At 39.9% G+C, this 12926-nt stretch overlaps 1 protein-coding gene across 12 annotated transcripts in view; it reads right to left on the bottom strand.

The window, feature by feature from the left end:
• Positions 1-12926, bottom strand: part of LOC100665835 (adhesion G protein-coupled receptor E4-like) — a 152672-nt gene that overhangs the window by 106098 nt on the left and 33648 nt on the right. For 11 of the 12 annotated variants that reach the window (XM_064280430.1, XM_023540441.2, XM_064280433.1 and 8 more), the window contains exons 5-6: positions 9753-9860; positions 4249-4356 (exon numbers count right to left, since the gene is read on the bottom strand). In XM_064280430.1, coding sequence (XP_064136500.1) covers positions 4249-4356; positions 9753-9860 — 216 coding nt within the window. Of the gene's footprint in view, positions 1-4248; positions 4357-9752; positions 9861-10306; positions 10406-12926 lie in introns of all 12 variants that reach the window. The other variant, XM_023540451.2, reaches the window with a different exon arrangement.

Below are 12926 nucleotides of genomic sequence, written 5' to 3'. Positions count from 1 at the left end.
AGCATATAATCTAGAACTAATGGCGCTGAAGGAAGAAATCCAAGCTGTAACGAAGACATTGGCAAAAAACAAGGCTACAGGAGTTGACAAAATACCAACTGAGATGTTTCAACAAATGGATGCAGCTCTGGACGTACTCACTCACTCATCCATGCTAAGCAATCTGGAAGACAGCTACCTGGCCAACCGACTGGAAGAGATCCATATTTATGCCTATTCCAAAGAAAGGTGATCCAACAAAATGTGCAAATTATCCAACAATATCATTACTATCACACGCAAGTAAAATTTTACTGAAGATCATTCAAAAGCATTTAGCAGTACATTGACAGGGAACTGCCAGAAATTCAAGCCAGATTCAGAAGAGGACTTGGAACCAGGGATATCATTGCTGATGTCAGATGGATCCTTACTGAAAGCAGAGAATACCAGAAAGATGTTTACCTGTATTTTTTTGACTATCCAAAGGCATTCTACTCTGTGGATCATAACAAATTATGGATAACATTATGAACAATGGGAATTCCAGAACACTTAATTGTGCTCATGAGGAACCTGTGCACAGATCAAGAGATAATCATTGGAACAAAACAAGGGAATACTGCGTGGTTTAAAGTGAGAAAAGCTGTGCGTGGAGGTTGTATCCTTTCACCATGCTTATTCAATCTGTACAAGGAGAAAATCTTCCAAGAAGCTGGACTATATTAAGAAGAATAAGGAATCGGGATTGGAGGAAAATTCATTTACAACCTGTATTATGCAGATAACACAATCTTGCCTGCTAAAAGTGAAAAGGACTTGAAGCACTTACTGATGAAGATCAAAGACCACAGCCTTCAGTATGGATTACACCTCAATAAAAAAAAAAAATCCTCACAACTGGTCCAATAAGCAACATCAGGTTAAACAGAGAAAATATTGAAGTTGTCAAGGACTTCATTTTACTTGGATCCACAATTAACACCAAGGGAAGTGACAGTCAAGAAATCAATCAGTGAATTACACTGGGCAAATCTGGTCAAAAGACCTCTTTAAAAAGTTAAAAAGCAAAGATGTCACTTTAAGGACTAAGGTGTGCCTGACCCAAACCAAGGTGTTCTCAATCAACTGATATGCATGTGAGAGCTGTACAATGAATAAAGAAAACCAAAGAAGAATTGATGCCTTTGAGTTATGGTGTTGGTGAAGAATGTTGAATATACCATGAACTGCCAAAAGAACAAACAAATCTGTCTTGGAAGAAGTACAGCCAGAATGTTCCTTAAAGCAAGGATGATGAGACTGTGTTTCACATATTTTGGACCAGTCCATGGAGGAGGATACCATGCTTGGTAAAGTAGAGGGTTAGCGAAAAAGAGGGAGATCCTGAACCAGATGGATTGACATAGTAGCTGTAACAATGAGCTCAAGCACAACAATGATTGTGAGCATGGTGCAGGACCGGACAGAGTTTCATTGTGTTGTAACTAGGGTTCCTATGATGGCACCTAACAGCAACAAGAAGCATAGTTATCAGAAATTGGGTAGATCCCAATCATAAAATAAATGTAAACAAGTTCTTTCTATCGCAGGGGAATTCTAGGAAGCCAAAAAATAGAAAGCACAATGAGACACACTTGAAAATATTTCCACTCTAGCTAGAGACTTAAGATTATATCCATAGAATCATGGCCACATTAAGTTTTGTCATCTGCAGATAAGTTTTTACCTTGCTGATTTGCTAAAAGCATTTGACCACAATATCTCAGCAAAAAGGTGGACTATATTGGACTTGTGAAAAGGACTATGACTGGACTTAATCAAGATTTCCAGAACTCTTATGTAGAAGCTGATGGGTTCGCAGACCATGGCTGATGCAGAATCACGTGGAACAGAAGTTAACTACAAAGGATTGAGTGAACTAAATGATTACTGTGGGTTTTATGTGAGAATATTGCTGTTGTTTTAAAGTCCTGATTTCTGGATATAAGAAACCATTTTCCTCCTTTCTCCTAAATTATCTAACCAATGGGTTTAAATATTGTACCTCTTGAATTATAAGTTCCTGTTGGTAAACTTATCAAAATTTTAAATATCATAAGCAGAGAAATGTCTGAAGTTCGAGTTATGATTTTAAAACATCAAATGGCATTAGATTTCCTGTTAGTTGCCCAAGGAACAGTTTGTGTCTTAATAGATAAATGTCACTGTGTTTATATCAATATGCAATCTCAGGTTTTTCAGAACATAGTTACTGCCAAAGAATATTGACTATACCGTGGACTGCCAAAAGGACCAATAAATCAGTCTTGGAAGAAGTGCAACCTGAATGCTGCGTAGAAGCAAGGATGGCAAGATTACATCTCACATACTTTGGGCATGTTATCAGGGGGGATCAGTCCCTGGAGAAAGACATCGTGCATGGTAGAGGCTCAGCAAAAAAGAGGAAGGTCCTCAAGGAGATGAATTGACACTGTAGCTGCAACAATGGGCTCAAACATAACAACGATTGTAAGGGTGGCAAAGGATCGGGCAGTGTTTTCTTCTGTTGTATATAGGGTCGCTATGAGTTGGAGCATTCTCGACGGCACCTAACAACAACAACAGCAGTGGCTGCCAAGGCAGGTGAAAAGCAATTACTGGTGCTGCTTATATATACAAAACACCTCATGAGATTTGTTTCCTTGGTTCAAAGACTTCAGGGCCATGGTTTTTGCGGTTATTTCAGACAATTGGCTTAATACTATTGTTAGCACTTCTATTCTACCTCCTAGTTCACTGTATGGTGCCTGGGATCTTAAAAATCAGAGGGTGCCCAGCTACCATTATTGAACATTTTTGATCAAAGATTCTATAGCAGGATCATGATCAAAAGGAGGAACGACAAAAGAGTTGTAACTCTCCTGGGATCCGGATTTCTGGCTTTCATGGAAATTGTGGTAACCCACACAGGCCACTGCCTTTGAGTATCCTTTGGAAACTTGAGCTTTGGGGAAAAAAATAAAAATTGTTCCTGAAGCCACTTCTGAGTCAAACAATGGTCCGTATAAACTAGTGAGACTGTTTTACTCTGGGTGTTGTGCCTTTGTGAAATATTCAGTCTGTTTTGGGGAGCTGACTCCAAAGATTACAAACGCTACACGGGCATTTTATACAACACTGCCTTGAAGATTAATTAAACTAATTATTGATTTACCTTAGACATAGCCCCCAGTCTGATCTTTTTTCTGTGAACACTGAATGCCAAGTATGAAAGAAGAAAAAAGAATGACTCTTACATGTGCTTAACACAATGGTTCAAGTAAATGAGACTATAATGTGCGTATTCTGAGTTATATAATTTTTTCATAATAATTATATGCAATAGAAACATCTACTAAAAACCTAAAGTGATGATTTAAATTCAAAGCCCCTGACAGAACTCCATTACAGTTCTCATACTAAATTAATGTTACAGACTTCTAATGAATGCTCTGATTAGGCACGGGTGCCTTAGTTAGGTATGGATGTTATCCGTAATATTTGGCAAAATAAAATCTGCCACTGTGAAATATCCATTAAATTCAATTTCTGTCAGTCAGTATTGCATGTTTTCTGAACCGTATGATTTCAGTGAGAAGGTAAATACTAGGTGAGAAACTGAAAATTCCCAGACAAACGTCCTTCTAACATGCCAGACAAAAAGTCGTGGTCATTCAGATGCGCTGGCGAAGGACATCATGCTTGGTAAAGTAGAAGGTCACCAAAAAAGAGCAAGACCCTCAACGAGATGGATTGACCCAGTGGCTGCAACACATAACAACGATTATGAGTATGGCACAGGACCAGGAAATGTTTCATTCTGTGTGAGCATGAGGTCACTATGAGTTGGAACCAACTCAAAGGGACCTAACGACAATAGAACAGATGTCGTTTGTATTTCATAACTGCTATACAACCAACTTCTCTTTTGCCTTTTATGCACAGAGGCACTCCACTGGAAGGTTGTCCTAATGCTCTATAGACTGAAAAACAAAAGGTCTGTACTAATTTAAACACATATTCTTCCTGAGGGAACTGGAATGGGATGTTTCCATGTGTGGGTTTGTATACACCATTAGAAGAATTCCATGGTCAGTGGGGGGCAAAGGGAGAAAATCAGAGAGGGTCAGGGAGGCAATGGCGATGCTGAGACACAAAGGGGATGCACAAAAGGCCTGTGAAGCACAAGAGGTAAATAGTCATAGACCAAGGCAGAACAATGTTGGGAAATTCAGCTGAGATGCTTACCAGTAATTTTCTCATTGGTTTCCAGGGGCAGCTGGCAGCTCCCAAAGGCAATACGCTGCTCTCCTTCCAGATTAATGCTTTTTAAATCCATGTTAGCAGAGCGTGGGTCTGTGACATGAGACAGAAATAAGGCCTTGTGGTTAGAATTGAAAGAAAACAGACCTTTGTGGGACTTTATTCATGGTTTGATGCTCCGAATCTGCCATGAATTGTAGCATGTTTATTCTGTCATTTACAATGTGTTTCAAGGGTTTGAATTAAATACTTTCTGGAACGAGCTGTTAAAATTATCTTGCCCACAGCATATGACCTCCAGGGGAGATCTAACACATTTTACTTTATGTCAGACACCTCTTTTCATTTTATATCCCATATCAAACTATAGCGTTTATAAAGGGAAATGTCACCTAATTGTGTATTGCCTTGAAAGCCTAAGTAAACATAATGAGTTAAACTCAGGTTAAAACATCTTGCGTAGGTAAATATTATGTATCTTTTAAGGAAGAAGCCAAAGAACTATTTAAAATAGAAGAGGTAAGTAATTTATAAGGAAGACCAAAGAATTGATGCCTTTGAATTATGGTGTTGGCGAAAAAGACTGAACAGCTATGAACTGCGCGAAAAACGAGTAAGTCTGTCTTGGAAGAAGTATAGCCAGAGGGCTCCTTGGAAGCGAGACTCAGTCTTGAGTACTTCGGACATATCATCAGGAGGGGCCAGTCCCTAGAGAAGGACATCATGGTTGGTAAGGCAGAGGGTCAGTGAAAAAACGAATACCCTCGTAAGATAGATTTACACAGTGGCTGCAACAACGTGCTCAAACATAGCAAGGATTGGGAGGATGGCACAGGACCCGGCAGTGTTTCCTTTTGTAGTACATAGGGTCACTATTAACCTGAACAGACTTGAAGGCATCTAACAACAACAACAACAAGTAATCTATGAGGGTATTAGTATCATCCTGCCATGAAACACTGTCCTTCTTAAAGCTTCTTTTCCCGCATGTTGTGTTCAGGGAAATTTTAAATATACTTTAAAGGTGGCAGCAAATTGACTGAACAACCTGATAGTATCTTTTGGGTTTCTACCACCTGTTTTCTCGCTGTCTATGTTTTGACACCATTACCCATCTCTGTCGTACTGTGGTGGCTTGCACATTGTTAGGATGTTGGAAGCTATGTCACTGGTATTTCAAATACCAGCAAGGTCACCCTTGGAGGACAATTTTCAGCAGAGCTTCCAGACTAAAACTGACTATGCTATGTCAATTGAGCTAGATGTTCCCTGAGACCATGGTCCCCACAGCCCTAAGCCCAGCAATTCAGTCCCTCAGGGAGTTTGGATGTGTCTATGGAGCTTCCATGACCTTGACTGGCACAAGTTGTGCTGGCTTCCCCAGTATTGTGAAATGAAGGTGGTTAGATTGCTTCAGGGAATCTGTGTGGTATTCAAAAGATAAAGGGGCTCTTCAACTTTGTTATTGTTATTGTTAGGTGCCTTCTAGTTACTTCCTCCTCATAGCAACCTTATGACAACAGAAGGGAACCCTGCCCAGTCCTGGGCCATCCTCACAATCATTGCCATGTTTGAGCCCCTTGTTGAAGCCACTGTGTCAGTCCGTCTCATTGAGTGTCTTCCTTTTTTTCATTGACTCTTTGCTTTACCAAGCATGATGTCCTTCTATAGGGACTAGTCCCTCCTGATAACTTGTCCAAAGTGCATGAGATGAACTCTTACTCTCCTGGCTTCTAAAAAGTATTCTTGCTGTACTTCCTCCAGGTCAGATTTGCTCATTCCTCTGGAAATCCACAGTAACCTCAATGTTCTTCGCCTACATCATAATTCAAATGTGTCCGTTCTTCCTTGCTCTTCTTTATTCACTGTCCAGCTTTCACATGTATATGAGGCAACTGAAAAAGCATGTCTTATATCAGATGCACCTTAGTTCTCAAAGTGGAATCATTGCTTTTTAAGATTTTAAAGAGGTCTTTGGCAGCAAATTCACCCAGTGCAATACATCACCTGATTTCTTGACTGCTGCTTTCCTGGACTTCGATTGTGGATGCGAGTAAAATGAAATCCTTGATAACCTCAATATTTTCTCAATACATCGAAGAATTGGTCATTAAAAACAACAACAATCCAACAACACCTAATCCAATCTATTTCAGGTGTTATACAAGCTCTTTTCCCTTAAGCCATGTGAATGTTAGTGAATACACAGGCTCTGCTGAGAATTAGTGTCCTAAAAAATTTCATCCTAACAAGTGCACACTATTCCACAGTATTTGGAAGAAAATGTGACCTTAAAGACATCCCTGATCTCTACTAAACGGAGCAGAATGTCTCTCGCCTGCACCTTTCCAATCTCTAAAAGGGTGCCTGGAGCAATGTGTTAGAAACATACATCTATCAGGATACTCCTTGGTTTAGACTATGTCAAAGACCACCCACCATCTTTGGATTAAAGGTAAATACATACATAATAAACAAATACCAGGCCTTCCAGGGTTTAGGCACTTCCTTTCATGGTGCCATTTCCTTTGTTGTACCCTGAAAGTTGTGTTCCAAATACTTTAAACTGTTCGTGACCGTTTGTGAACATCTCTTAAACCCATCATCTGACACCTGCTTGTGTTTTTTGCCTATGCTGTTCATGCCTTTTGCAAGGCCCTGGAATGGGTGACTGGTCGGCCACCAGGCCACAGCTCAAACATCACCTCCTCTGTGAAACCATCTCTTATTTCTCCAGACAGAATTAAGTCCTTTGATATATTTGCTCTGATTTCAACTTCTCCAAAATTCTGAGATTGAACTTCTCATGTTCCTTCTGGTATTTTTTTTTTTTTTAAGTATTTTTCTTCTTCACTGTATTATGATTCTCTCAAAGTTACAGCCTATATTTTGTTTCCTTTTATACCAAGTGCTGATCCCAGTGCCTCACAATTGCAATTGAACATCATTGAAAAGTCATTATTAGTATCTCAGTTCACTGGACAAAGAGCTGCTAACTGGTTTCTCTGGCTTGAAAATAATTTTTTGTACACTTGAGTTTCTTCATTAAGTGCATGAGTGGAAGGTAGCATTCATGACCTGGAAGATGTCCAGCCATGGACGTTGTAGGAGACACCTGGGACTTGGACAGCCCAGCATCCCACCCTTCTTCCTTCTTTTAGAGAGACACTCAACTTTTTCCTTTGCAGAACAAGCTCCAGCCTGGTTCCTGTGGGCTTGATAGGAACATCAGTTTGGAATTTTATTGTGTTCATTTCACTCTCTCTTAAGTTGTGCGATCACTTGACTCAAGAAATGCCAATCAGATCCCCTTTCCTGGGAAATTGAATCTTGATACAAGGCAGGAAAACACGTGGAGTCAAACTATTGCAATAACAAAACCTTAGAGGGCCATTCCAATAGTTTCTGATCTCTAGATCCTGGGAGTAATGCTGATTCTCATCCCTTCCCAGGGCCTGATTATTGGAATTTTCCAATTCTTTAAGCTGCCCAGTGCCCTTCCACTGGTTTTTATTTTACTTAAGTTTACAGACTAAGATGAAGGATTGATCACATGGACAGAATGAAGTGTTTTATTTCAAGAGTTTGCCACCCATTGCTATTTTTATCATGAGAAGTTTCTGCACAGGGCATAGCTATGTAGCTCTATACAGTCTTTCTACTGTAGCAAGTTTAGAAGCAAACTCTATGAGTTATTTCATTCACTTTATTTTCTTCTCACAGCTATAAAACCTGCAGACTCTTATGAATTACCTCTTGCTTCTCATCATCACCCAGAGATCTCATCCACATGCTGTTTACACCTGTGTCTACATCACTAACCCATTTGACAATCACCCTTCCTACTAACCAGGTTTCAAGTTAATATCTTTTGTCAACAATGGGTCTCATCATCGGTGTCCCCATATGGCCAGACAAACCAAAAAAAAAAAAAAACCAAACTTGTTGCCACTGAGTTGATTCAGACTCACAATGACCATATAGGATACAATAGAACTGCCCACACAGGGTTTCCAAGGAGCGCCTGGTGGATTCAAACTGCTGACCTTTTGGTTAGCAGGTGTAGCTCTTAACCACTACGCCACCAGGGTTTCCCTAAGGCCAGGCACTTGATGAGAAATCAATAGGGTGCATTCATCAAGTCAGGTGTTGGTGTGCACTTTGTTTATGAAAGAGAAAAATGAATGAATTTGCTGTGTAAAGAGGAAATTATTCCTCCTCTTTCCCTCAGGGAAGACCAAACTTCCTACATTTAACTCCTTTTTTTTCCTTTCAGGTAATGTTCTCCCCCAGCAGGTCGTTCATTCAGCTGTTGGTATTCTTCCTCAGAGGCTGTGAACATTGGCTTCCAGGGCAGGACCCTGGGAGGAAGAGTTAATCTATGCACAGCAAGCAAAATAGAAAAGGAGGGTGTTAAAATTAAATCAGGCCAACTAGAAAACTTACTTTAGGAAGAAGTATCCATAAAAATATAAAAATACTCACATTTGACTCTCTAATAGTTAATGTAGTGACCTGAAATAAAAAATTAGAACTGCAGTGCCGTGGTAGAAATTCTAAGAAAAAGAGAAACTAAACTTACCCAGAGAGAAGAGCTTCATTGGCATAAAGTTTTCTTTCTTTAATTTGAAAATGTGTGGTTTAGTTTACCCCAAATATGATAAAAACCAATTAAGAACCAAGTTAAACCCTACATTCTCCAGATACTGCATTTCTGTAAACTACAAATGTCAAGTATCAAAGAAGACAAAAGAGTGACTCTTACTTGTGCCTAACCCAAGGGTTCAAGTTAATTAGGCCCTAATGCACACAGTCTGAGTTATACAGTGTTTTCCATAATAATTATATGCTATGGAGACATCTATTAAAAGCCTAAAGTGATCATTTAAATGCAAAATCCCTGAGAGAGCTTCATTATATTTTTCGTACTAAATCAACATTACAGCCTTCTAATGGGTGCTTTACCGAGGCATGGATGTTATCAGCAACGCTTGGCAGAACGAAACCCGTCGCTGTGAAATATTTATTAAGATCAGTTTCTGTCGGTCAGTATTACCGGCTTTCTGAACCTTTTGATTTCAGTGAGAAGCTAAAGGCTAAGTGAGAAACTAAATACGTGGTCACTAGGTGTCTTTCGTATCTCGTAATTTCGAAACCACGGACTTCTCTTTTATCTTTTATGCTCAGAGGCACTCCGTTAGAAGGTTCTCCTAATGCTTCCTAGAATGAAAAACAAAAGGTCTATACTAACGTAAATCCATATCCTTCATGAGGCGACTTTAATGAGATGTGTCTGGGTGTGGATTTCTGTGCACCTTTAGAAGAATTCCACAGTCAGTTGCGGGCAATGGAGAAAATCAGAGAGGGTCAGGGAGTCACCGGAGATGCTGAGACAGAACAGGGATACAAGAAACCTGTGCGCAGAGCAAAAGATAGATAGCCACAAGCCGAGGCAGCCCAGAGGTGGGAAATTCAGCTGAGATGCTTACCAGTTATTTCCCCGTTGATTGTCAGGGTAGGCTGGCAGCTCAGAATGATAGCACGTAAATGATCTCCTTCAGAAATGTTTGCCAGATTCATGGGAACAGAGGTCAGGTCTGTGAAATGAGACAGAGGACAAGGCCTTTTCATTGGAATTGAAAGAAAACATGCATTTGTGGGACTTTCAATCATCATGTTGACACTCGAATCTGTCATAAAGCATATTATAGAAGAAAGACTTTCTGAGTCTAAGTAAAATCAAAGAGCTTTATTGAAGCCAATATGTCATTCGAGTGGGAAATTCACGAAAACCTGAGGAATCTGAAGCTCATGAATTGCAAAGGGAGGGGTTCAATTCACCTATAGTCATACGCCCATATGAGGAACTTCAATCAGTGTTCAGGCTGGTTTGCAGTGATTGAGGGCAGTCAAAGGCAGGACAAAGCAAAGCCTGACCTTCAACATTATTGGTTGTGTTAATACAACTGGCCTACATTGTTTGGCTAAAAGACGTAACTGCAAATACAGGGTCACGGAGGGTGTCTCCTGACCAATCACATACAGTGGCCTGATGGATACGTTCTTCCCAAGCAATGGCATACGGGTACTTTCAGGAACAGCACTGGTGCCCAGAGCACGAGGTCTCCAGGTGGGGTTTAACCTGCAGGGTTTGATAAGGTTTAATTAGGGTCTTAGCTTAACCACAAAGCCGTAATAATAGGATGGGTTTCTAAGCAACAAGGTTCGAGTCTGTGTAAAAAGTTACATTCAGCCTTTTAACATGAATTTAGCTTTTTTTAGGCCAGGTGCCACCTTTGATTTTATGTCCCATATCACATTTATTCTGCCATTTACAATTTATTTCAAGGATTTGAATTAAATAGAGAAACAGAAAAATTAATAAGTGACTTTCAAAGGTGAGAATAGAGAGGACAAAAGTAGAGCTTGTATTTTCAAACTATCTCTACACTAAAAATATGGCAATCATTGTTAAAAAAAAAAAAAAGGAATGTATACATACTTTGTGAGATTGATGGCTACATGTCTCTAAGAGACAAAATTCTGTTACAACTGCAGGATTTATAAACAAAAATGTCACCTAATTATGTACGGCCTTAAAAGTTAAAAAAAGAAAAATGAGTTAAACTCAAGTTAAAACATCTTGCTTAGGTAAATTGTTTTTGTTGTTGGGTAGGAGCCGTCGAGTTGTTTCCTGCTCATACCGACCCTATGTACAACAGAACAAAGCACTGCCTGGTCCTGCACCATCCACACAACTGTTAGGTTTGAACCCATCGTTCCAGTCACTACGTCAACCCATCTTGTTGATGGTCTTCCTCTTTTTCTTTTTTTTATTCTTTGCTTCATAATTCAAATTCCTTTTTTTTAAATTGTACTTTAGATGAAGGTTTACAGAACAAACTAGTTTCTCATTAAACAGCTAGTACACATATGGTTTTATGACATTAGTTAACAACCCCACGACATGTCAACATTCTCCCTTCTTGACCTTGGGTTCCCTGTGACCAGCTTTCCTGTTCCCTCCTGCCTTCTAGTCTTTGCCCCTGGACAGGTGTGCCCCTTTAGTCTCATTTTGTTTTCTGGGCCTGTCCAATCTTTGGCTCAAGGGTGAAACTCAGGAGCTGAAAGGGTGTCTGGGGTCCATACTCTCAGGGTTTCTCCAGTCTCTGTCAGGCCAGCAAGTCTGATCTTTCTTTTTGAGTTAGAATTCTGTTCTACATTTTTCTCCAGCTCTGTCCAGGACCCTCTACTGTGATCCCTGTCAGAGCAGTCAGTGGTGGTAGCCAGGTACCATCTAGTTGTACTGGACTCAGTCTGGTGGAGGCCATGGTAGATGTGGCCCATTAGTCCTTTGGACTAACCTTTCCCTAGTATCTTTGGTTTTCTTCATTCTTCCTTGCTCCCGAGGGAGTGAGACCAGTAGAGTGTTCTAGATGGCTGCTCACAGGCTTTTAAGACTCCAGACACTACTCACCAAAGTAGAATGAGGACATTTTCTTTGTAAACTATGTTATGCCAATTGAGCTAGATGTTCCCTGAGACCATGGTCCCCACAGCCCTCAGCCCAGCAATTCGGTCTCTCAGGGAGTTTGACTCTGTCTACGGAGCTTCCATGATCTTGCCTTGTACAAGTTGTGCTGGCTTCCCCAGTATTGTGTACTGTTTTACCCTTTACCAAACTTGCCACTTATCTATTGTCTATTTAATGCTTTTCCATCCTGCCCCTCCCCTCCATCAGAACCATCAAGGACTGTTCCTTTTTGTGTGTAAACTTTTTCATGAATTTTTCCAGTAATGGCCTCATAGAATATTTGTCCTTTTGTGATTGACTTATTTCACTCAGCATAATGCCCTCCAGATTCTTCCATGTTATGAGATGCTTCACAGATTCATCATAGTTCTTTATCATTGGGCAGCACTCCATTGTGTGTATGTACAACAGTTTGATTATCTATTCATCTGTTGATGGACTTTTAGGTTGATTCCATCTTTTTCCTATTGTGAACAATGCTGCAATGAACATGGGTGTGCATATGTCTATTCGTGCGATGCCTCTTTTTCTCTAGGATATATTACTAGGAGTGGGATTGCTGGATCATATGGTATTTCTCACTTTCTAAGGAAGCACCATATTGTTTTCCAAAATGGTCTTTCATTTTGCATTCGCACCAGCAGTGCTTGAGTCCTGATCTCCCCGCAGCTTAACATTTATTATTTTCTGTATCTTTCATTTGTCCCAGTAATGGCAGGGTGAGATGGTATCTCATTGTGGTTTTGATTTGCATTTCTCTAATAGCTAGTGATCACAAACATTTCCTCATGTGTCCATTGGCCACTTGTATGCCTTCTTTACTGAAGTGTCTGTTCATTTCCTTTGTCTATTTTTTAATCGGATTATTTGTCTTTTTGTTGTAGAGGTGTTGGTTTTTCTTATAGATTTTAGAGATTAGAACTTTGTCTGATTTGCAACAGCCAAAATTTTTTTCCCAGTCTGTAGGTTCTCTTTTTACTCTTTTAGTGAAGTCTTTTGATGAGCGTGAGTGTTTAATTTTCAGAAGATCCCAGTTAACTAGCTTATCTTCTGGAGTTTGTGTGTTGTTGGTTGTGGTTTGTATCTTGTTAATGCCATATATTAGGGCCTCTAGTATTGATGCTATTTT

This window comes from Loxodonta africana, chromosome 3 (genome assembly GCF_030014295.1).
Source record: "Loxodonta africana isolate mLoxAfr1 chromosome 3, mLoxAfr1.hap2, whole genome shotgun sequence".
Lineage (NCBI taxonomy): Eukaryota > Metazoa > Chordata > Mammalia > Proboscidea > Elephantidae > Loxodonta > Loxodonta africana.
Note: the sequence above shows the minus strand (reverse complement) of the source record. Positions and strands in the feature narration are given on the sequence as shown.